Source organism: Danio aesculapii, chromosome 20 (genome assembly GCF_903798145.1).
Source record: "Danio aesculapii chromosome 20, fDanAes4.1, whole genome shotgun sequence".
Classification (NCBI taxonomy): domain Eukaryota; kingdom Metazoa; phylum Chordata; class Actinopteri; order Cypriniformes; family Danionidae; genus Danio; species Danio aesculapii.
Window position 1 is genome coordinate 28497345 of NC_079454.1, and position 26764 is coordinate 28524108.

Consider the following 26764-nt stretch of genomic DNA (forward strand, 5'->3'; position numbering starts at 1 on the left):
TCATCTGGAATACCTCGTAGACTGGGAAGGATATGGTCCAGAAGAGAGGTCTTGGGTCCACAGATCCGATATATTAGATCCCGCACTCATGGAGGAGTTCCACTCCAATCACCCCGAGTTCCCAGCACCTCGTGGACGAGGTAGACCACCACGGCGTCGACGGTCTAGGCCCTCAGGAGCGGGCCCTGGGGAGGGGGGTAATGTCACGGATTGGCCAGGCTCTTCCACCAGCATCACGCAACGATCACCGTCACCTGAGTATTAACCACGCACAGCTGCACCCAATCACTTCCATTCACTATATAAGCACACACCTCACTTCAGTCAGTGTCCGGTCTCGTTCCCACGAAGCGGACTCATAGCGAGTACCTCCTGGTAGTCACTATCACATTTCTCTAATCGCTTGAACTTACTTGATCTCTGTCTCGTTCCAGTCTGTCCAGTGTTCCCGGTGTCCTGTCTGTATCGAGTGTGTCTTCAGTCTGTCTTCCCCTCAAGCCCTCTGGTGTGTGCATTCGGTCTCCCTCAGTGTCTGTCATCCATCCTACTCCGAAGAAGGAATACCATCTCAACATTACTACAATTACATCCCCTTTGTTATCCTCGTATGCTCCTCTGCTGTAATAAACATCTTTCATTATATACTCACCTAACTTGTCCGTCTGCTTCCCTAACAGTATGGTTATTAAAATATATTTTTGTGCTTCGATTAGATTAGACTTAAATGGCAGCACTGAAGTTCTTAACTTGCAGCAAACTCGCTGTGATTTCACCAAATTGCCAATATAGCTATTTTGCTTCACGTCCTTACACAATATGTCTCAAAGTATCTTTTTGGCAGTTAAGTTAAATCATGGCTTGAGACAAAAAAGTAACATTTATACATTGACACAAATAAACGAAACTATAATAAAAGCATTTGTTAATAGCTTTTTTTAAGCTGTAAAATAGTAACACAAAAGAAAACACTCTATTTAAAGGAACAGTGTCGTAACCGCTGTCTAGGAGAGCTTCTGTCCGGCTACAAATGTGCATCTTCTTCATTCAATCATTACATCAGTTTTGATCAAACAGTAGCTTGTTTGAAGGGAACAGTGCAAAAATTTAAATGTCAACATGTAAATGGAACTCCAAGTGCATTTTTGTCTCCAAGTTACTTGTGCCAAGAACAAGTTGTTCATATATATGGAACACCACAACTGCAAAAGTCCAAAAATTCAGTCTGTTAAACTAAGCATGCGTTGTGACTCATTCTATTGTGATTTTATTGGTGGGCATGTGAACTAGCTTATAAGTGCATACCGCCACCTACTGTAATGGAGGCGCACAGTAACTCACCAGAGAGAGCTGTTTATATGAAGAGCTTAAATGTCATTCAATCAACAAGTTCTCATCTAATTAATTTATTTGTTTGTTCATTTAGTTTCAAACAACTAGAACGAATCATTTAGCAGAACTAAACTCTTTTCATTCTTTGACATAGGACATTAGTATTTTGCAAATCGAGCAAGTGGCTTATTGACTTTTTTGAGTGCAGGAAGAACAAGTGACTTCTTTTTGTCTAACTTTCTGTTTGCCATTATGCAGGGCTGCCCAGAAGCTGAACCTCTCCAAACGGAAGAAGCCTCAGCCCCTTCCGCCATCTCCTCCTGACCCAGAAGAGCCGTTCTTCTACACTGATGGCTTCAGTGCCGCCCTGCAGCTCTCACCCCCAGCTGTACCCCCGTGTCTCCTCAGGGCAGGGGCAAAGGTTAAGGACAGCCCTGGGATGGGAAAGGTATGCTAAAGTAATTTTTACCAAGATTTGAAAAGTTTTTTTTTTTTGTTCATTATTAGTTGTTCAGATTTAGAGGCTTTTAGATGGAGCTGGATCAAACCCTAGATCATAATGTTTGTGACAAAATGATTGTAATCTGACAAAAAATAAAAGGTAATCTTGAAGCCATGCTAATGTGACATTTTATACCTTTTAATCGGTGCTGGTAGATCATTTACAAGGGTAACACTTTATTTTGATGGTCCATTAGAGTATTAGTTGATTGTCTGCTTAATATCTTCTCATATGCTCCTTCAACAGACATTTAACTGACTAACTTTCAAAGTAAATGTCAACCTTTACTAACCCTAACCCCAACCTAACAGTCTACTTATAATCTAATGAGAATTATTTGGCATGTAGATGCAATGTAACTTAAATTCAACAAACGAACCATCATAAAGTGTGACCTTTATGGGTTGTAGTCTGTTAATGATATCTAATTACATTGACAATTAAAGTAAATAGCATGATTACACAGATCAGATTATGCACTTTGAGATTAGTTTCATATTACTTTTGACAATTTTTACTGGGTAACACTTTATAAAAACTACACACTATGAATCATTTAATAAGCATTAGCAAATAGTTTATTCATCATTTGGGTGACACAGTGTTGCAGTCCGTAACACGATCGCCTCAAAGCAAGAAGGTCGCTGGTTCGAGCCTCAGCTGGGTCAGTTGGCATTTCTGTGTGGAGTTTGCATGTTCTCCTCGTGTTTGTGTGGGTTTCCTCCAGGTGCTCCGGTTACCTCCACAAGTCCAAAGACATACGCTATATTGGGTAAGCAAAATTGTTCGTAGTGCATGTGTGTGAATGAGAGTGTATAGGTGTTTCCCAGTGATGGGTTGCAGCTGGAAGGGCATCCTCTGTGTAAAACAAATACTGGAACGGTTGATGGTTGATTACGCTGTGGTGACCCCTAATTAATAAAGGAACTAAGCCGAAAAGAAAATGAATGAATGAATGAATAATTTATTATTTGTCAAGCATTATCTCTACATTAATAAAAACAATTAATAAATAACTCAAAGTGTGTAGATATTATAAAGTGTTACATATTATTGTGTACGGCATTAAAAAAAAAGAAAAGAAAAAGAAAATCTCTTCCATTCTGCTAACCTATGTCAAAACAATATTATAACAGAATTTCCAAAACTGTTTTTAAAAACTGCAGAGGGTTTGTGAGTTGATGAAAAGATAATTAAATTATAAACGTGTATGATTTACTAAAAATGTCAAAGAAAGGAAAAAAGCAGATGCTATGGAAATAAAACCCTTGAACGGTATCCTACTGTATTCATTTATCTGCATGGCTTGTGACCATTGGGCAACATAAAAAACCAGGAGCATGCATGTGAACACTTCTAATATTTTAGTTTGGAAATTACATCATCAATTTGCTTGCTAACACAATGATGGAATTACATAAAGTAAAATATGAAGAGAAGCTGGACAGCGGGGTTGAGGATCCACGTGCAGTTTATTACAAGACTGGTCAGGCAGGAAACAGTCAACACGGTCAAACAGATGTATACAGGCAATCCAGTGTTGTGGTCATTAAAAAGGCAAAGAGCCAATACAGGCAACAAGCAACGTAAAAAAACAAAAACAAAGCAATGGTCAAAACATGGCAAAGCAGGGCAAGGGAAACGCATCGTAATGTCACAGTACAGTTAAACAAGACTCAGCACAGATCTGTGTGTGTACGCTGTATTTAAAGTCCATGTAATCAGTCCATAACAATCCTCCGGCTGTGTGTGAAAATGAAACAGGAACAGGTGTGTATAAAGTGCATGACGGAATATGTAGTCCATCTAATGCCGGTTTGTTAGCGATCTACAGTCTTTAGCCTGCTGATAATCATTACAAAAAGTCTTCCAGATTTGAAATAAGGGTGAATTATTGGAATAATTTTGTTTAAAAATAATTCGTCAAATATTGTGTAACCAATAAAAAGTAACTGTAATCTGATTAAAAATTTTTAAGACATAATATACTGTAATATAATTTACAATATACAATTACTTGATCTAATTGTGTAATCCCTAATCAGTCACTACCCAGCACTGTTCATAATTACAGAGTTAATTTTTCATCTGTGTTAATAAAATGACATGATGTGTAAACCTCTGTTTGCCCTCTGCTCAAGAATTCTCTGTGGGTTTATCGATTTGGCTAGTTCTCTGGTTACCATCAAAGCAGACAGTGTGTGACAGCACGGGTCGCCCCAGTTGTCCTGATTCCCAGGCTCTTGGAATTCCAAGAAGCTCCTGTGGAATGGCAGACGGCATTCCTCACTGTAAGAGACTGACAGGCTGAGGGAGTGGGAAAAGCACTGTATGAAAACAGACGGGTCAGAGAATGACATCAGGGGGCATTTGGATGAAAGACATATTTTTAGCTTGGAATAGAGTTGTTTATTGCTGCTGGACAGTCTGAGTGTGGAAATGCTTATGATATCACATTGGCATTTTGGTGTCTTGTTCTTAGATTATGTGAGCACTGAATTTATGAGCATTACTTTTGGTGTTCTGGATTATCGTGTCTCATTATTGTATGAGAAACAATCAAAAAGCTCATTTTTAATGAGAGTAATCCGAGTAATAACTAAAGATAAATAGCTATAATCAAATTAGTGTTCACACCAACAGATGATAAAATTTGACTTATAATAAGCATTTGCACTGGTTCTGTCTTCTGTTGGCTGGACTTCTGAGTGTTTTTTCTTAAGTAGTTGTAAAAATGGTGTTGGAAGTGATATCAAACATCTTTCCTGTGATGTTAGCTATTGTGTGCACATTCATTTGCTTAAGATTTGCAGCAGCACTTTATTTACAGTTCTGTTCTTATTAAAGGGGCTGTATGTAAGTTTTTCACTCTTCTAAAGCATAAAAATACCATAATATGTTTGCAGATATTTAAGAAACATGCCACGTGAACATTCTTGTTTATGTGAAAAACAATGCTGAAGTCAGTTTTTCTGCTTTAAAAATGGGCGTTCAGTGCCGGAAAGGGTGTCTTTGTTTTGGTTCTTTCAACTCGCCCATTGCCAGTTTAGCCAATTATATTTCAGCAACCCCGGTTGCCTTAATGGTAAAGAGCGTATTTCATTCATTCAGAAAGGCTCTGAAAATATGCGCTCGTGACCAAAATGCGACCTCCATAAGACAGTAGCAGACTCCGAAATGAGACGCAGATTCAGAGTTCCACATGAGGTTGTTAATTAGCAAATAATATAAATATTACGAACATAAATATTAGGTGAGCAGGTTGTAACCCCATAAACACGCTACGTGAGGAGATTTGCAGTGATGGGCAATTTGGCTGTTTACACCAGATAAAACACGACAGAAATTTAAATACAGCCATTCAAAAGCACAGAATATGCACTCACTCATGAAATGGTAAGCTTTATAATCTAATTAATACATATTAAACCTCTTTAACATTCTCAAATGAATCACTGATATGTGTTGGTTTTGACTCACAGTTTTAAAGTTTAATTTTAAACGGTTTATTTTATTTTCAAAATCTGTGGTGAATCTGCTGCTGCTTTCAGTAGTATGGGAATAAATGTCATGTAAAATGGCATTCAAACTCAAATTGTTTGCATTTAACACTGAATAAACAAAATAGAAGCTGTTTCTAATATATCAATTCAAGATGTTGGTTAGGACAAAACCTTATTTATTTATTTTATTTAGAACACAATTTAAACCAGTTTTTAGCCTCGATCGTCAGACTTATTTTTTGGTCCTCAATCTGGCAACCTGCACTTGCGTTTGATTTGATCCAGGAATGCTGCTGATGGTGGTTGAGAAGATTTTCCCCCTCAAATCTGTAAAGCACCTTGAGAGCCCTGAAAATTGCTATATAAATGCAATGAATTATTTAACTGTATTTTTAAATGGATATTTTTCAATATTACTTGAAGCAATTAAAAAATATTAAACAAAATTAAAATTTGCTGTAATTTATTCTTTAGAGCAAGTCACTCGTTTTATTCAGCAGAATTCATACGAATTGTAGCTAAAATCATGTTCGCTGAGAAATGCAAATTAATGGTCAGCAGAATTTAAAAATACATATTGGCAAAACAGAATTAATATTCATGGCTCCTGAGGATACATTCATAACTTATTTAGTGAAATTACTGGTCTAAATATTATTATTTTCACAGCATTGGAAAATTGTCCTGAGTGTAAATTTTCTCCAGTATGGAGTGCAAACTTTTTGTTGCGGAAAGATGTTTGTTTGATGTATATCAAAAGCCAGTATTTCTAATTAATTAAATTTCTTTTCGGCTTAGTCCCTTTATTAATCAGCGGTCGCCACAGCAAAATGAACCGCCAACTTATCCAGTATATGTTTTACACATTGGATGCCCTTCCAGCTGCAACCCATCACTGGGAAACACCTATACGCTTTCATTCACACACATGCACTACGGACAATTTTGCTTACCCAATATAGCGCATGTCTTTGGACTTGTGGGGGTAACCAGAGCACCTGGAATAAACCCACACAAACACAAGGAGAACATGCAAACTCCACACAGAAATGCCAACTGATCCCCTCAATGCAATTAACATTGTTTTTTAAATATAATATTTATATAACATTTTATTATTTAATATAATTTTTTCCCCTTCTAAAATCTTCAGGAGCCGCAGTTTTGCATGTATATGTGTTTTTATTTTAAATGGCAGTGATTGAAATTGCATGAATAAAAAAGGATTAAAATTTCTGATTAAAATCTTCCTTAATAATCTTCCTTTAGAAATAAAAGTCACCTATACATCTTATATAGATGATGAAATGAGGATGAGTAAACTAGCAGATCATTTTAATTTCTGGTTCAATTATCCCTTTAATTATCTAATACCATCCAATTCAGTTTCTAATATAAGATATAATTTAAGATATAATAAGATATAAATAAGATATATCTTATATAAAATCTAATATAAGATATAATATCTTAAAGCATCGTATGGCAATACAGTAACGAGTTGACCATAGCATGTATTTTGTCTATAAAAAACCTATAAATCTCAGTGTCTGGACAGTTACTATGATCACTGTCATGCTAAAGTATGCTGGTACCCATTAGGCAAAGCACTTAATCCCAGGTCACTCCAGGGGGACTATTTCTGCCATTAGCGTACTTTAAGTCACCGTATATTGAGCATCTGCTTAATATTAACCTGCTAAGCATAATGAGCATGAGGTCATGCCCTTTCAATGAATCATCCATACATGTACTGCTATATCTTGCCATGTGACTGACAGTTATACTATATATATTCCCTCATGGGACTTTCTAGAGCCTCATGAGCATCTCAGAACGTTGTTACTATTTTGAGCAACAAACTCATTCCTTTCCTTAACACCCCCTAGAGGTCTAAAAGCCATGAGGATTGTGCTGACCCACATCTGACCCTCCTCCAGCACAGGTGATGCTCTCTAAATAAATTAAAAGAGGGGACCCATTGTAAACTGAAAAAATATACTTGAGAAAACTACATCATAAAAGAAGGGCTCGCATAAAAGGTAAAAGATCTCATGCGCATTTCTTAATACAATGATTAAACCAGAAAACAATGTGTGAGGTATGGGACAAAATGCTTTTCGATTTAAATGGGTGGTCAACCTATCGTTCCATGTTTATTTGGCAGTATAACACTTAAGATCTTCATATTTAAACATATCAAATGTGAGAAACGTTATCAACGTTAACAACTTTTCGATATTAAATCAAGGTCTCTGTGCAGTCATTCCCCACGGCATAAACAGATGTGCCATTTTTAGAGACTTTCCTTGCTCAAGTCAATACTTTTCAATTAAAATTTACTTAATATTACTAGGCAATATTCCTATTTATATTTACCACAAACCCATTGATGGCCTTTTTTGGTATTTCAGAGAGAGTTGACTTGACTGTTGCATCTCGCTAAGTTATTGCCTTTTCTACTCTTTTAGCTAGATGAGCTATTCTAATCAAAGGAAAACCGGTACTTCCTCCTTCGCATGATCTGAGAAATTTTTTGCTGCATAAAACTTGAGAAGTTAAGATGTTTACTTGCAGGATCTCTCAAATCTTTTTACAAGACCTGGAATCCTGTTTTAGACTATATCGAAGGCTTATCCTGTTCAGTTGATATCAGCTTTAATACACAGTAAATAACTGGAAAGATAAAAGATAGACTCCTTAGCGGGAACCTCTCTTTTTTTTTTTCCTTTTTTTACTCTTTTATTGTAAACTTGCTCAATTATTATCATTTTTTATCATTTTTATTTGAATTTTTTTCTAATTTTTTTTTATAAAAAGATTCTCTCAGAGGATATGTTTGTTTTTAATTCATAACTTTATTTTATTTTGAGGGAATAGTGGGAAACTAAGAAAACTAAGACAGTGTAATTTTATCTATGTTGTATTGTGTAGTACTACTGTGGTCTTGTTAAACACTAATAAAAAATAAATTAATAAAATAAATATTTATTTTTTAACTTTTTCCACGTAGTTCATTCATTAAATGAATTTAATGTGTAAGTATAAAAAATTACTCAGGAAACATTCATTTACACACAAATCAAGCACAAGTTTCAATTGTTTCCTTTAAAAATTGTTTTTACAACAAAATACATTAACGGAACATTTAGAGAACATTTTAGATGTATAAAATGCAAGAAACACACTTTAAACTTTCAACAACAACAAATAAAAAAACACATCTGGAAACCTCTTGACTTTCAATAGTGGACAAAATTCACAAGTATATTTGTATAGATACAATTTGTACTGTTGTACACAAAATATATTGCTGTCCCTATTTTAGAATGCATTTCTTCTAAATAATTTTTATTTTAATTAATGGTTACTTTAGATCGCCAACAACATTCTATTTTGAGGTTGGAAGCGTATTTTCTTGACTCAGAAATACATTTTCAAACAAATCTTGATATATGAAGGTTAAAATTATTTTTATTTTATTTTACTAAATATATTTAACATTTATTTCAGATATATTTTAGCCTCAACAAATATGTTTTTCACTCTATGAAAAACCTGTACCAGATGAAGGTCTCTGGAGACAGGAAGTAAAGCCAGATTAGTATTTGGATGTGCTTTAATGCTTTCCTACCAAAGGCAGCAATTTTCAGCTTTTCGGACACAGCCTGTAACAGACTGCTGACTCATAAACATCAGCAGGTGGTATGGGTTTTATAATGACATCATGTCTGCTGGGAGATGATTGGCTGATTAAGAACAGTGAGGTCACCTGACATACATCTCAGGAGGAATCAAATTATTACATCATCATATCCTTTGCTGATGTGAAAAAAGTATTTCAAGTTCTTTTAATTGAGCACCTGATTGCGTTGATGCATTTTGCAAACACAGCATAAAAAATAAGCTTGATAGACAATAAAAGTTTTCTAAAGTCAAACCAAAGGCAGACAGCTGTGAGTTTTTAATGAGGTTTATCATGGAAAAGACAGTGGAGTGATTGCTAATAAGCTTCACTGAGTTGAAGTGAGACTCATGCTGATTTTTAGGCACTCGTGAAGGAAATGGATATGAGCACACTTTTTTTGGAGAAAGGAAATGTCAAGGTCCTTAGAAGACGGCAGGGGAAGAGGAACAGATGATTATGGGAATGCGGTGGGAGTCTATTGCGAGTAATGAAAGTTAATCTGTGTAGAAGTTACTGACAAATGGCTGTGTTTGTATTCAAAGAAAATAAGAGATTTGGATTATGTTTATATTTTCATTGCAACTACCACTGTAAAAATAAATAAAGGTATTTGAACTGCATAATTAAAGAATGACATGTTTTAAACTTGAGATTTACATTTATGTTATGTAAAAATTTAAATAGAAATATAATAAATAATATTCAAATTAAATATTAATTCATATTCATTTGAAGAAAAATTAGCTTGAAGCTCAAATTAAAAAAAAGGTAGATTTATTTATTTATTTTTATTTAGATTATTTTGTAGTTAATATTTATATCTGTCATTTGAGGAATTTAAGGTGCTTAACAGATAAATTAGTTGCCAGAAACTTGGAATTTAAAGACAAAAATTATTTGAATCATTCTCTAAGATGTTCTTTTGCAAAACATGTTAATCTCTTTCTGTCAGGTTCAGTTGCAGTTATTAGAAATACAACTTTATAAATGATAACTCTACTTATAGTCTAGCACGTGTCATGTAGAAGTCTTTAGTTGTAAATAGGCATGGAATGATAACAGGTTTCAAGGTTTACCACAGTTTGGAAAAATCAAGGTTTAAAACCGCTAAAATTATCTGCTATAGAGTTCCTAAGGTATATGTAAGGGATTTTTTATGTGTTTATTTATGTGTTGGAAAGAAATCTGTGGTTTTGAAACTAATGAAGATAACAGAATTTAATGATTTATTTTAATTATTTAGCCTGACATGTTTACTGTTCCAAAATACTTTAAATCTTTCCTGAAATAAAATATACTGTGTTCAAGTTGATGTTTTTTTTTTTTACTTAGACATTTAAAAATAACTCATTTTAGAGCAGTGATTACAATACCATGATACTGAAGCAGTAATCACAATACCATGATACTGTGATGTTTTTTATCCAAAGATATCATTCCGCCAAAAACGTATACCTGTCCATACCTAGTTGTAAAGGGTTTTATAAATGAATATGGCTTTGTTTGATCTTACACTAAAAAGTTTCTGGCCTGCCATCATTTTCTTGGAAGGGAAGGCTTTGTCTGTCACAGCTGTAAATGTGAGTTTGAGTAAGTTACTTGGACATTCTGAGAGATGTGTATTGTTGGCCAATTGAATTCTTCATTTCAGCAGAGGACCGTAAACTTCAGGGGCTGTTTGTTGCTGTCTGCTCTGAAAGTGTCCCTAGTGGCAGAGCTATAAAATAAAACGTTAAACACACCGTCAAGTACATTATTGCTTCATTGAGTTGGTGTGATAATGAAGTGCTTTGGGTTGTCATGCAGGATGGGTTGTTTCAGTTTGCTGTTATTCATTTGCTTGTATTTGATCACTGTAAAAAATGCATGCTTTAGTCATCCTACAATCTGGAAGGTACAGTTATATGTTAAGTTCATCATGGGTTTCACAGGGATTATAAGTCGTTTACGGTACACTGACAGACACATTTATTAGCTGCTAAACCACTATCGTGCTGAACCATTCTTTATGCTGAACCGCTCCATTCCATGCCAAACCGGGCCAGACAGCATGGATATGGTTTCATTTTCCACTGTCATGCTGCAACAGAGCTCTTTGGAACGTTACACAAAACGAATCAGTAGTTGCCTTGGTAATGTAATGTAAACGGCTCCCTTTTTTCAATTAAACTTAAATAAAAGTCGAAACTAGTTTTTTTATGTTCATGTGTAAAAGCGAAAAACAACCACATGACTAAATACTGTTATGACATTCCCTCATATAGGGGGGCTAAATATAGCCACAAGTCACAGCTCCCGTGTTTATTTAGAGGTCATATGTTGCGTGGCTCTGGCTAATTTTATTTGAAGGGGAAATTACCAAAATGTAACGTGATGATTAAAAATGACTGGAGTGGAAATAAACAATATATTTCAAATCTCCGTACAAAACAGAAAACTAAACAATAATAATAGTGCATGCAACAATAATAGTGCATTTGTATTAAAGTGGCAGAAATATATTTTTGGACAGGCCTTGTCAAAAGTCATTTTCATTTTTAACAATCAATTAAATTTCACAGCGGTTTTATATTAAAAGTTAATAATGATATCAAATATACTACATTTTGATGGTAAAATATAACCATTTAAAGGATGGCTGTTATTTGTTTCAGTATTCAAACATTAAATAAATTGAATGCATCAAGTTAAAATAAAAATGATAAAAATGAATATGAGACAGCACATAGCATATCAGCATATAAAGCATATAAAGAACAATTATATTTAGCAAAATGCTGCTCTTTTATCTTTTGTATTTTTATAATTTTTGCTAAATATTTTTTTATCTTCATAATTATGGATAAGAAATAGACAAATTCCTAATTGACGTTTTAGAAAATATTTTGCGTAGCTACTCAGTATATATTAAAGATCACCAAGAACAACACCACAGAAACATGTTACATGGCCCCATAAATGTCCAACTTATATTGAACTGAATCGTATTACGGCCTATAGCTGAAATGTTGAAAATTGCTCATTTTATTTTTATAAAACATTTGTCAAAGGTACTGATATTTTTTTAGAGTAAAAACAATACCGACATTTAGAAATCCATATTTCTTTTATTTATTCATTCATTTGACTTTTGGTGCATATATAGGCTACAATTTAAATCATACAACAGTACCTTGGACAGCTACAGTGCCACTCTGTAAAGCTTTCAAACAAAAGTCCAAAAATTATAAACCAAATCCATAGATATAGATTGTGGACATTGATAATGTTAAGTGTGTCTATATTTGATGTGCAGCAGAAAAAAAGTCTTTCAGCAGTGCAGTGCATTTTGTTATTAAATGTAGTGTAGTTTACTTGTGGATGTCTAATGACTAGCGCACTTCCGCTAAACCAGTTGTGGTAGCTTGGCAACAGAGCCGCGATGTCAAGTTCAGCAGGGTTGTCTAACCGTGCAGAGAATTCCGGGCCGAGATCGGTTTGTAACTGTTCCAGGCTCAGTGGATTACAGTGGAACGTAATCGTACCGAAGTGTTCTTAGAACGGTTTGGCACGATAGTGGAAAACTGGCATAGGTTTGGATTCTTATGTTTGAATTTGATTACTTGCGCTGTAAAAAAAAAATATATATATAATAAATAAATAATTAAAAACATTCAATTAAAAGACAGATAAAGTACTGGCAGAAAATGATCTGTAGTCTACTTTTTTGTTAAAAATGTACCTTGACTAAATAAATGTTGTATATTAACAGATGGTGTTTATTAATTCATTGATTGATGGCTTGACTGACTGACGGTACATTTTGAACTGAAATAAAAAAAGTGTGTTTTATGTATATGTATATTTACAGAGAATATACTGGTGATTTTCTGACTTTCTCCCAGTGATCAGAAAGTGTCAGGAGCTGGCATTGAGGTAAGAACAGGGAGGAAGTGGAGGGCAGAGAGAGCAGTGGAGGTGGCGGAGTCATGCCTCGGACAGAAGGAGTTGGTTGGCACACTAGCAACAGGGAGAACTGGCTAAAGATTTTTCCCAAAGACCCTCATGGGCAAGATTGAGACTCCAGCATGCTAGTTATGCTCTGGTAGGGATAATTACAACACCTATTGGGTAGCTGTCCAAAGACCCTGGCGGAAGGCCGCTACCATTTGCGGCATGACCAAGTACTGAAGGTGGTGGCAGAAAGAATTAGCAATGCCATAATTTCTGGTAGGTACCGTCTCTTCCCGAAAAGAAGGACTGACTTTGCAAAGGACAAGGTCAGGCCTCCTCCACTTACCCCCTGACTGGCAGTTGCAAGTTGACTTGGTGAAGCAGTTAAAGTCCCCACAGCACATAGTTACAACATCACTCCGACCAGACGTTATTATAATTTCTGAAGCAACAAGACAGTTGATCATGCTTGAACTCACGGTGCCCTGGGAAGAGCGGATGGAAGAAGCAAATGAAAGGAAATGCTCAAAGTACTAGGAGGTTGTAGAGAAGTGCCGGGACGGGGGCTGGAAGACCCACTGTGAGCCAATAGAGGTGGGCTGTAAAGGGTTTGCAGGGCATTTACTCTGTAAAGTCTTCAACCAACTATAGGTCTAGCAGTAGCAGCTGAAAAGAGGCCCATTAAGTCCATTTGTGAAGCTGCAGAGAAAGTCATAAGATGGCTATGGATAAAAAGGGCTGACCCATGGGTGATGGCTACTGGGACGCAAGTTGGGGTCTGATCAACCTCAGCTGAGTCACCTGGCTGAGGGTGTTTGATGTTGAAAGACCAGAAACACCCAGTGAGCCCAGGATACATCACTGACAATGCGTCCCAGTGCATCTAGATGATGTATCTTGCACACAGTAATGTAATTTATTCCAGTGATGGCAGCCAGTACTCCAGACCTCACTTTCAAAATCCTTCAGAAATTTTTCTAAAGATTTCTTATTATCATAATTTTGTGCTGCTGAACATTTATTTGGATATAGGTCAGTTTCATTTTATTATGCCCATTTTAAAAGATGTAAAATAAGTCTCTGATGTCCCAAGAGTGTGTATATTTCATCTCAAAATACCACACAAATACAATTTAATAAGTCTCTAAAACTTTGAGGCTTTGATTTAAATTAAGTTTTGGTGAATTTTACAGAAATTGTGACAGAGATCCCTCTTTTTAAAAGAGGGTGAGCTACAAATGCCTGTGCATCAGCATAGCAGCAGATTCAAAACAGGACTAACATCATCTCTGTGAAAAACTGAAAATGTCAAAAGAAGAAGGCAGTCTTTGGAGACTATGCTGTTAATTTCTGCATCCTAAGGCCCAATCCCAATTCTATTTTTGTACCCCTACCCCTTGGCCCTCAAAACAGAGTGTGAAGGGCAAGGGCTTCAAAATTTACCCCAGAGAAATGGGAAACCACTACAGCACCTGCACACGTCATCATATGTCATCGCGCTCTCTTGCTTCATATGAGATCAACGACGGCGACTGCTGTAGTTATTCCAGTTGCGTTATTTTTTGGTATTTATCTTGAGGAAATCACTGAAGGAATATATTGTTATCATAATGATATAATGTGGCAATAAGATCATAACTGTACTGTGTATTTACACCATGGCTATATTCATCTAGGTAAACACACGAAAACAACATTAACAGAGTATTCCAGTGTCATCGAGTGACAGAATGATGTGGGACTACTATACAGGAGTTATTATTAGGGATTATAGATAGCGAACTTTATCAGTTTTTGTTTTCGTGTGTAAATGCCGGTAAAACGAAAGCCATTATGAAAATATTAAAACATGTGCTTGTTTGCTGTAAAAATTCATAATAATGACAAAAATACTCATTTGTACATCTTCTTACTTCCGTGTGCAACCATGCTGCTGCTATAGATGGTGTATTCTGGGAAATTTTCTTACCCTTTGGTTTCGAGTGTGGTCCTAAAAAATCTTTTAGTTTCGAGAGGTAAGGGTATCAGTTTCCAGGGGTATCTAGCCCTTCTCCTTAGCCCTACGTCTTCAAGCTAAAAAAAATGGGACACCCCTTCCTATTCACTTGAACACACAAAACGAGGGGTAAGGGAAAGAGCTAAGGGCTAGAATTGGGATTGGGCCTAAAACACCCTATTTATTTTTAGTTGCTGACCTTATCTTTGGCTGTTATGGTGTGAATGCTTGCTGCTTCTTGCTGAAAGGATGGCTGCTTCTCACTCAGTGCTGTCTATGCGGATGAAGGAGAGATTGTCACTAATAGGAAGGGCTTTCCCCCTCTAATGACATATACAAAGGGAGAATGTCATTCAAAGTGTTTCTGCAGACTGTTTTTATGAAGTGTTATTATAAAAAACTGAATTAATAAATGTTTATTTTTAGAGGCTGGCTATATTCATGCACTCTTGCCACACAACTGCGTTTAAACTCCTTGCATAATAGGTTTTTAATATGAAATGTCTGGCCAAAACATGGAGGGTCTGTTTTGTGAATCCAGACGTACTTTCCAACAGGATGTTCCCTTTTGTGAGCAGAAGGGTTTGAAAATCTCAGCATCCATCTAACACTGATTACATGCTTCCACGCTGCCAGCATGAGGGGGAATCCTTGGCCAGAAAACTGAAAGATATTATTCATGCAGCAAACCACTCAATAGTTGTGAGAATAAGTGGGTGGGAAGGTGCAATTACAGCCGTATGGTTTAAATTAAAGGGAGCTTGTCGCAAATAAAATGATGTAAGTGTATAATTATGATATGAATGTAATTTTGTGCCTTGCAGGTGAAAGTGATGGTGCGAATATGCAATGCCAAAGGATCGAGAGACACCTCAGAATCCATGTCCTTTCTCAAAGTGGATGCCCATAAGAAACAGCTGACATTTTGTGAGCCGCCCATGTGTGCCCGCACAGCCTCTGCCAACGCCCCAAAGATGTTTACCTTTGATGCCGTCTTTACCCAAGATGCTTCACAGGTACAGTGATAAATGCCTCTATTTGGAGTCATGAAAGCAAACAATTTGCAAGTTCCGCCAAGAAATTGTGCCTATTTCCTGTCTAATACTTCATTTTGGGCACAAATCTACATAGAATTACTGTCAAACAGACAGGACATTCATGCTGAGATCAAAGCGAGGCGTAAGGGAGATATTCGGTTTGGCTTGGTTTGTGAGGGAGATAAAAGGTTTGGGTTGGTGAGCTGGGGTCATCGTTCTGAGCCCACAGTGCCTGCAGGGTCCTCGGAGGAAACCGATAACAGAGCTCGTCTCTCTTCTTCTTCCTGAACTCTTTGGGAGTTTGGAGTCTTCTGGTTTCCTGTCCTAGAAACATCAGGTCTGATGATCAATGACTACCCCACATTGTTCAGAACAAAGGAGGCTTTGAGCGAGCACACATTAGAGGTGGTTCTTACAACAGCGCTGTCAACACTTTCCTTAGGCTGAAAAATATACACGCATAATTTCAAGTTTGAAATCTTCATCAGTGTTTTTACTTGGTTTTGCATCTGTTTGGAAAGTTTGCAGGAATGAGCAAGATAATAAATTAGGTTTTACTGATTATCTGTGCTGACCTTTTTTTTTTTTTTTAACATTTTGTATGCTTATCTATTTGGCGTTTTGTCTGCTTTTTTGTCTGCCATCATGTTTATTTATCTGTAAATCTAATATTTCCATCATAGTATATCCATCCATATCTATTGATTATTTCTGTCAGTTTATCCATCCATTCATGTCCATCCATGTCCATCCATTCATCCATTTACTGTATATTGATTGATCATTCTATTTATCCATCAATATCTATTAATATTTCTGTCTGTCCATCCATCCATTCATGTTCATCCATGTCCATCCATCCATCCATCCATCCATTCATATTGATTGATCATTCTATTTATCTATGCATATCTATTGATATTTCTGTCTGTCCATTTATCCATTCATGTCCATCCATCCCTCCATGTCCATCCATCCATCCATCCATCCATCCATCTATATTGACTGATCATTCTATTTATCCATCCATATCTATTGATATTTCTGTCAGTTCATCCATCCATTCATGTCCATCTATGTTCATCCATTCATCCATTTATATTGATTAATCATTCTATTTATCCATCAATATCTATTAATATTTCTGTCTGTCTGTCCATCCATCCATTCATGTCTATCCATCCATCCATCCATCCATCCATCCATCCATCCATCCATTTATGTCTATCCATCCATCCATCCATGCATCCATCCATCTATATTGATTGATCATTCTATTTATACATCAATATCTATTAATATTTCTGTCTGTCCATCCATCCATTCATGTCCATCCATCCATCCATCCATCCATCTATATTGATTGATCATTCTATTTATCCATCCATAACTATTGATATGTCTGCCTGTCCATTTATCCATCCATGTCCACCCATGTCCATCCATCCATCCACCCACAGTGTTTTTGTCTTCTATTTTATCATTCTAGCTATCATTCTGTCCTTCTGCAATTCTGTCTGTTCATCTGCCATTCAGGTTTTTTGGTCCGCTTTTCTTTTATGTAGTCGTTCTGTCTGTTTGTCTGAATTATAAATATGTACATATTAATGTAACAGTTTGAATTTGCATTAAATGCCTTTTTTGTCATCAGGCGGAGGTGTGCTCAGGGACAGTGGCAGAGGTTATCCAGTCTGTGGTCAATGGGGCAGATGGTTGCATCTTCTGTTTTGGTCAGGCCAACCTTGGTTAGTAAATATCTCTTTAACCCACATTTTATGGTCATTAACTTTATTGTCATGCTATCCCACCTCCCTCTTTCACAACACCTTATACTTTTACAGTTAATGCATTGTTAAGAACCCATTTTTAGATGAAGTAGCCATTACTGACAGGAGGAGAAAGGAAAAGGGGTGCAAAATACACTTATGTTCTGGCAGCATTTAAAACTGGCTAATAAGGAGGCAGAGAAAACGCTGGGAGGGCATATGTCTGTAAGCAGTAATAGCGGTTTGTTGAACACAAAGTGCCCCCCATTTTACACTTTGAGTTTGAAAGCGCTCAGTTTCGTTCTCTCCTACTCTCTTTTTTCAGCCCCTCACTGTGAGAAACTGTGTGCCTCCCACTGTGCTTTTTCAATCCCCCATAGTTAGCTTGGCTTCTCATTTACTCTGCCTTCGCACAGTATATTCTCTTGTGACTAACATCCATGTGGGTTAATTTTATTAGCTTTGGGACGTTTTACATGCACAGTGCTATTATGAACACAAATCCTATTATAGACATCCTCTTATATCATTTTGTAGTTAAGTCAAGCTAAGTTAATCAGCTGACATTGTGATGTTTTTCAATTCTGTGATGACAGATGTTCACTTATTTTATTGGATAACTGTTTTTAGTTGCTGTAAGAGCAATAAGCGGGCAATTAAAACATGGTTTAGTGTCACTTTCGTCATTCTGAGTAAGCACATTTAAAAATCACTTTCCCCAGTCTTGAAAGTTGCACATTTCATTATCAATGGTAGATTTTTAACACTTCACTTTTACCTCACAGGCAAGAGCTACACCATGATCGGCAGGGACAGCTCTACACAGAGCTTGGGTGTAGCACCCTGCGCAATCTCTTGGCTCTTCAAGCTCATTGAGGAAAGGAAAGAGAAGACCGGCACAAGATTCTCAATTCGAGTGTCTGCTGTGGAAATCTGTGGCAGAGAAGAGGTGCTGAGAGACCTGCTGGCTGACTTTTCTGCAGGAACTTCCCAGGACAGTCAGAGTGCAGGAATTTCTTTGCGAGAGGACCCGGTCTGTGGCTCTCAGGTGAGTTTGAGATTGTTTTTCATTTGTGAAGATCTACACAATGTTCCTGGCAGCATGGTGGCACAGTGGGTAGCGCTCTCACCTCACAGCAAGAAGGTCACTGGTTCGAGCCTTGGCTGGATCAGTTGCCATTTCTGCATGGAGTATGCATGTTCTCTTAGTGTTCACGTGGGTTTCCTCCGGGTGCTCTGGTTTCCCCCACAGTCCAAACACATGTGGTACAGGTGAATTGGGTAAGCTAAATTGTCCGTAGTGTATGTGTGTAAATGGAAGTGTATGGGTGTTTCCCAGTGAGGGGTTGCAGCTGGAAGGCCATCCACTACATAAAACATATGCTGGATAAGTTGGCAGTTCATTCCATTGTGGGACCCCAGATTAATAAAAGGACTAAGTTGAAAAGAAAATGAATGAATGAATACACAGTGTTCCTGTTGCTCAAATAATATAGCCTTGTGTTCATAGGCTTGTTTTCCTGGATACCATAGATTCATGCTTTAAAAACTGAAACATAAGTTATATTATGGGGGTTTGAATGCTTGCTTCTGATTGGCTGGTGGTCATTCAGTTGCACACCTTTTATATTAATGATATAAAATAAATGCTTAAGAATAAAAATAACAATCACGTCCCATGCTGCAAAAGTCAATTTACTGCAGTCGGGCTTTGAGGAGGTTTGAATGTAGAGAAATTTTGAGAGTTGTGTGAAGCAATTTAACTGTTTTATCCCGATAATTGTTTTTCCTAATTGTTTTTCAAGAATTTCGATTAATTGCACAGCCTTGGTTAATAGTATTATGGTTAACTCGTAGCGAACGTGACTTTGTAGGTTCTAAGGGCTGACAGAGCATTATTTTATTTGGAAGTAGATTAAATTATTGGTAGGGACATTTCAGTAATTTGTGGATATTGGTGGGGACACGTCCCCTCCGTCCATGCTAATTCTACGCCCTTGTGTGCATCTCTCAAAAATTTTAATTACATGATGATGCAGAGCACAAGATCTGTGATTGGCCATCTTGGCAGCGGTGATGAGTGTGGGTAAGGAACCATGGGAGTGCTTAAAAAGTGTCAAGACCCATGGAGGAGCTCCAGATGGATTCTTTTGTTTTGTTTTTACTTTATGATTAAAGTTGTTGAATGTTTACCAGTTCCTGCCTCTTTCTCCCTTAAATCAGTATGAGTTTGAGGTGCTTGTACAGTAGCATCGCACATATTTCTCGTGTTAACTCCAAGCACTCAACACAGTTGAACAAAAACCCCACTGCCTACTAACATTACAGAAGTGTTGTTTCAGTACAGATGAAATGCAGAAGTATAAATGCTCACAACAGTGTTGGTGACCTACAAAGTATGCAATATTAGGTACAGCGATTGCTTGATGTAGAAGTATAAATCAGGCTTTTCTGTCACCTGTGATTCTAGTTAGTGGACCCTTGCTTAAAAATGCATTACTTTCCTTGAGACAAACAAATCTTAATGACTTGAAACTGTGTATAGTATATGCAGTCCATCTTTTCTTGGCTACAGTTCATTACACACAGTAAACATTTATGCACTAAGTGGATGTATTGCATTCAAGGTATTCGAGTCTACATTTTATTTTTCTTTCTTTGAAATTTTAAAACATGGCTTTGGCATTGCTCTCCTGTTTGAGCTACAGCAAATTCTCTAAATATAGAAAATTGCTTCTGTATTCCCCCATTCATTTTTTATTTTGATTTTACTAATTCTCACTTTTTGTCCAGCTGCAGAACCAGAGCGAGTTGCGGGCATATTCGGCTGAGAAAGCAGCTTTCTTCCTAGATGCAGCTCTGGCAGCTCGTAGCACCACCAGACCTGACTGTAAAGAGGAGGATCGACGCAATTCTCACATGCTCTTCACTCTACACATATCCCAGTACCGCATGGAGAAGAGCACCAAAGCTGGAAGTATGGCTCTCTGTGTTCATTTTTAATATTGCTGTAAGAAATGTAAATTAGATAATTTTGGAAACATAAGTGTGGTTGTTTGTTCTTTTAAGAGCACAATCTTGTTTAGAAGAAATGCTAAAAAGGATATTCTGAACAGACCTCTACATCTAGGCCAGGGATGTCAAACTCAATTCCTGAAGGGCCGCAGCCCTGCACAGTTTAGTTCCAGCCCTGCTTCAACAAACTTACCTGTAGGTTTCAAACAAGACTGAAAGACTTAATTAGTTTCATCAGCTGTGTTTAATTAGGGTTGGAACTAAACTGTGCAGGGCTGCGGCCTTCCAGGAATTGAGTTTGACATCCCTGATCTAGGCCTTAGGGGATTAGTTCACCCAAAAATAAACATTTGCTCACTGTTTACTCTACATCAAGTGGTTTCAAACCTTGATTACTTTTTATTTCTGTTAAACAAAATAATTTACTATACAAAATAATTTAGTGGCACGGTGGCTTAGTGGTGTGTGTCGCCTCACAGCAAGAAGGTTGTTGGTTCGAGTCCCGGTTGGGCCAGTTGGCATTTCTGTGTGGATTTTGCATGTTCTCCCTGTGTTTGCGTGGGTTTCCTCTGGGTGCTTTGGTTTCCCCCACAGTCCAAAGACATGCGGTACAGGTGAATTGAATAAACTAAATTAGCCATGTATGAGCCAAGCAGGCACACTACATCATAAGACGTTAATATCAGGTTAGATTTAGGTCATGACGTCAGGTGACCAAAATTCAATGTCTAGCCAGCATCTAAGGACATTTTTTGACATCCAATATTGACGTCAAATTACGTTGATGTTTGGCCTATTTTAGGTTTGGTTGGAAAGTGACCAAAATCCAACGTCTGATAGTTGTCACCGTGGTAGCTTCCACACAACGTCAAGGTGTAACATGATTAGACGTTGATTTTTGGTTAATTTAAGGTTGGACATTGACGTTGGCCTCACGTTGGGTTCTGACGTTAACCTGATTTTCGTTTCCAAACAAAATACAATGTCTCCATGACGTTGGTGTACAACGTCAATATGATGTCATGCTGAGGTCTTGTGCCTGCAGGGTGTGCTTAAATAGAAGAGTGTATGGGTGTTTCTCAGTACTGGGTTGCAGCTGGACGGGCATCTGCTTGGTAAAACATATGCTGGAATAGTTGGTGGTTCATTCCGCTGTGGCAACCTCTAATAAATCAGAGACTTAGCCGATGGAAAATGAATAAATATTTGAAAACGGTAACCATTGACATCCATAGTAGGAAAAACAAATGGTTACTAATGGTTACATAAATGGTTACATTTTTCCAAATTGATGATTGAAGGGTGAGTAAATGATGACAGAATTTTCATTTTTGGATGAACTATACCTTTCAAAAGCACTTCACCTCTACCTAACAAATTAAGTTCAACCCTCTTATCATTTGTCCAAGAAATCAAATCATATATCTTTATGCATCATTAGTATTTAGGGAAGACTGCTACAGAGAATGGCCGATACCTGACTTTTTCATTATCATGCTCACCATGTTCAAAGAGAGTATCAGTTACCTCAATTTAGTCCCGCTGATAACGGCTCTATATGAGAATGCTAACAAGAAGGGTTAGCCTATTTCATTACTGGGCGTAGCCATCCTGTCAAGTCAGCATGTCAACATTAGCTTGATCATTAGTATTGCACTCCTGTCGCTGCAGTGCGGGCTGGGTGCTGGCCATTGACACTAGCCAGAATAGATTTTAATATGTAATGAGGCTGGATTCCCTTCTGCGGAGATGTTTATAGAGCCCAGCATGAAATGAGAAGCTCGTTTGCATTCCTGCTCCACAGAGGGCTTCGGTTCCGAGCGCTGGCTTTGTAAATCCTGCCGACGTGAGGTTAATGGCTTCCATCTCAGTGTGAAATAAAAGCATCTCCTGTAATGATACTGAATGAATTTTAGTCTAGTGACCTACATGGAAGTGTAATCTAACTAGCTGTACTTACTTTTATTGCTTGCTGTTTGATAGACTGCCTAGGATATTGAATCACCACTTACCTTGAAGAGATCCTATATCTAACTGTAGTCTCATAAGGTCTCCAGAAACAATGTGATGTGCAGTACCTGTGCCCTTTTGTGATAATAAAATAATTTTAGTGTAATGCACAGAGACAACTGAGCCATTAAACGTTGATTTTTATATATTACTTTGTTTGTTTGAGTGGTCTTACAATAGAACGTTAACTGTTTGTGCAAAACAAGACAGAAGACTATTTGTATATAAACTTTGATATTTATATGGTTTTTCATGAGGGCCTATGGTATTTATACAGTTAGGTCCATAAATATTTGGAGATTGGCACAATTCTAACATTTTTGGCTCTATACACCAGCAAAATGGAGTTGAAATGAAATGAATTTTCATTTAATTTGAGGGAATTTACATCCAAATCAAGTGAATGGTTTAGAAATTACAACAGTTTGCATATGTGCCTCCCAATTGATAAGGGTCCAAAAGTAATTGGAGAGAATAATAATCATAAATCAAACTTTCACTTTTTAATACTTTGTTGCAAATCCTTTGCAGTTAATTACAGCCTGAAGTCTGGAACGCATAGACATCACCAGACTCTGGGTTTGGTTCCTGGTGATGCTGTGCCAGGCCTCTACAGCAACTGTCTTCAGTTTCTACTTGTTCTTGGGGCATTTTACCTTCAGTTTTGTCTTCAGCGAGTGACATACATGCTTAATCGGATTCAGTTCAGGTGATTGACCTGGCCATTCCATAACATTCCACTTCTTTCCCCTCAAAAACTCTTTGGTTGCTTTTGCAGTACGCTTTGGATGATTCTCCATCTGCACTGTGAAGCACCGTCCAATGAGTTCTGAAGCATTTAGGTTAATATGAGCAGAAAATATTGCTTGAAACACTTCAGAATTCATCCTGCTGCTTTCGTCAGCAGTCACATCATCAATAAATACAACAGAACCAGTTCCATTGACAGCCATACATGCCCACGCCATGTCACTACTACCACCATGCTTAGGATTAGCAGTTCCTTTCCTTCTCCATACTCTTCCCTTCCCATCACTCTGGTACCAGTTGATCTTGATCTTATCTGTCCACAGGATGTTGTTCCAGCACAGTGAAGACTTTTTTAGAACTCTAATCAGGTCTTCCTGATTTTGAAGCTCACCAATCTTTTACATCTTGAGGTGAACCCTCTGTATTCACTCTGGTGTTGACATACATGCACCTAGCTAATGGAGAGTGTTCTTGATCTGGCCAACTTTTGTAAAGGGTGTTTTCTTCACCAGGGAAAGAATTCTTTGGTCATCCACCACAGTTGTTTTCTGTTGTCTTCTGGGTCTTTTGGTGTTGCTGAGCTCATTGGTCCGTTCTTTCTTTTTAAAAATGTTCCAAACAGTTGTTTTTGGCCACACCTACTGTTTTTTTCTATCTCTCTGATGGGTTTGTTTTGTTTTTTTCAGTGCAATGATGGCTTTCTTGACTGATAGTGAAAGCTATCTGGACTCTAGACCTTTTATCTGCTCATTGTAATTAGGAAAATGAAGGAATAACACACACCAGGCCATGGAACAGCTTATAAGCCAGTTTACCAATTTCTTTTGGACCCTTAACTAGTGGGAGGCACATGCAGACTGTTGTAATTCCTACACTGTTCACCTGATTTGGATGTAAATACCATCAAATTAAAGCAGACAGTCTGCAGTTAAAGCACATCTTGTTCGTTTAATTTCAAATCCACTGTGTTTGTGTATAGAGCCAAAAATGTTAGAATTTCATCGATGTTCTCCAAAATATTCTCCAGCTTTTATTGATGATTTTACAGAGCTGTTATCAATAGTAACCTCTGAATTTGACTATTTTACCATTGCTGGGGATTTTAATATTCACATTGATAATCCAGAAATCAATGCTGTAAAAGAACTGATGACTGTTTTGAACACTTTTGATCTGACTCAGCATGTTCAAGGACCCACACACAATCGTGGACACACTCTTGATCTACTTATAACTAAGGGTTTACACATTTCATCAACTGTTGTTAAGGATGTTGCACTATCTGATCATTTCTGTATTTTCTTTGATATATTGATCACTCCAGCTATTAAAGACAGATCTGTCTCTGTCAGAAAGAGATGCATAAATGAGAACACTAATGAGCAGTTTATGAAGGCCATATCGCTAGCACCAAGTATATCTGCAGACTCTGTTGATTCTCTTCTTGATTTGTTTAACTCTAAAGTTAAGAATGTCATAGATGACATTGCTCCTGTTAAAGCCAAGAAGATAACTAGCAGCCAAAGGGGTTCCTGGACTAGGTCCCCAAGAATTCAAATGACGAAAAGACAGTGCAGAAAAGCTGAGCGTATGTGGAGAAAGACGAAACTAGTAATCCATTATAATATCTATAAAGACAGTCTTCGTGCTTTTAATATGGAACTAAAAACTGCTAGGCAGACTTTCTTTTCAAGCCTTATAAACAGCAACGTAAACAATGCTCATAAACTCTTTGCAACGATAGAGAAACTCACAACCCCCCCCAGTCGGATTCCCAGTGAGCTACTCTCTGAAAGCAAATGTAATGAGTTTGCTCATTTCTTTACTGACAAGATCAATAATATCAGAAAGGCAATCAGCTCATCCAATCAGCCAAATTGTGTCGACGTCAGACTAGCTCAACCACAACTTAAGAAATCAGACATTATGTCCGATTTCATGGCAATTAATGGCAAAATCTTAGAAGAGATCGTGCAAATTATGAAAACATCAACCTGCAGTCTCGACACGCTCCCCACATCATTCTTTAAAACGGTATTTACCTGCTTAGAAATGGATCTTCTAAAAGTGGTAAATGCTTCACTTCTCTCGGGGATTTTTCCTAACTCACTTAAAACTGCAGTTGTTAAACCCCTCTTGAAGAAGAGCAACCTAGATAACACCATATTGAGCAATTACAGGCCCATCTCAAATCTCCCTTTCATTGGCAAAATCATTGAAAAAGTTGTTTTTAACCAGGTTAACAAGTTCTTAAACTTCAAGGGGTGTTTGGACAATTTTCAATCTGGTTTCAGACCACATCACAGTACAGAGAGCGCCCTTATAAAGATAATCAATGACATCCGCCTAAATACAGATTCAGGCAAACTAACAGTGCTGGTACTGCTTGATCTCAGTGCTGCATTTGACACTGTCGATCACAGCATACTTCTGGATAGGCTGGAAAACTGGGTTGGGCTGTCTGGGACGGTCCTCAAATGGTTCAGATCTTACCTTGAAGGGAGAGGATACTATGTCAGTATTGGTGACCATAGGTCAGGGTGGACACCCATGACATGTGGAGTCCCACAAGGCTCGATTCTGGCACCACTCCTGTTCAACCTTTATATGCTCCCTCTAAGCCAAATAATGAGAAAGAACCAAATCTCCTACCACAGCTATGCTGATGACACTCAGATCTACCTAGCCTTACTGCCTAATGACTACAGCCCCATTGACACCCTCTGCCAATGTATTGATGAAATTAACAATTGGATGTGCCAAAACTTTCTTCAGTTAAACAAAGAGAAAACTGAAGTCATTGCGTTTGGGAACAGAGATGAGGTTCTCAAGGTGAATGCGTACCTTGGCTCTAAGGGTCAAACAACAAAAAATAAGGTCAAGAATCTTGGTGTGACTCTGGAGTCAGATCTGAGTTTCAATAGTCATGTCAAAGCAGTTAGTAAATCAGCATACTATCATCTCAAAAACATTGCAAGAATTAGATGCTTTGTTTCCAGTGAAGACTTAGAGAAACTTGTTCATGCTTTTATCAGCAGCAGGGTGGATTACTGTAATGGCCTCCTCACTGGCCTTCCCAAAAAGACAGTCAGACAGTTGCAGCTCATCCAGAACGCTGCGGCCAGAATTCTGACCAGAACCAGGAAATCAGAGCACATCACACCTGTCCTCAGGTCTTTACACTGGCTCCCAGTCACATTTAGAATAGATTTTAAAGTATTATTACTGGTCTATA

General features: G+C 37.5%; 1 protein-coding gene across 1 annotated transcript in view; it reads left to right on the forward strand.

Moving 5' to 3' along the window:
• kif26aa (kinesin family member 26Aa) overlaps positions 1-26764 on the forward strand; it is a 155036-nt gene that overhangs the window by 112131 nt on the left and 16141 nt on the right. Inside the window, exons 6-10 of the mRNA XM_056480839.1 lie at positions 1588-1777; positions 15776-15967; positions 17640-17733; positions 18540-18802; positions 20548-20731. Coding sequence (XP_056336814.1) covers positions 1588-1777; positions 15776-15967; positions 17640-17733; positions 18540-18802; positions 20548-20731 — 923 coding nt within the window. The remainder of the gene's footprint in view (positions 1-1587; positions 1778-15775; positions 15968-17639; positions 17734-18539; positions 18803-20547; positions 20732-26764) is intronic.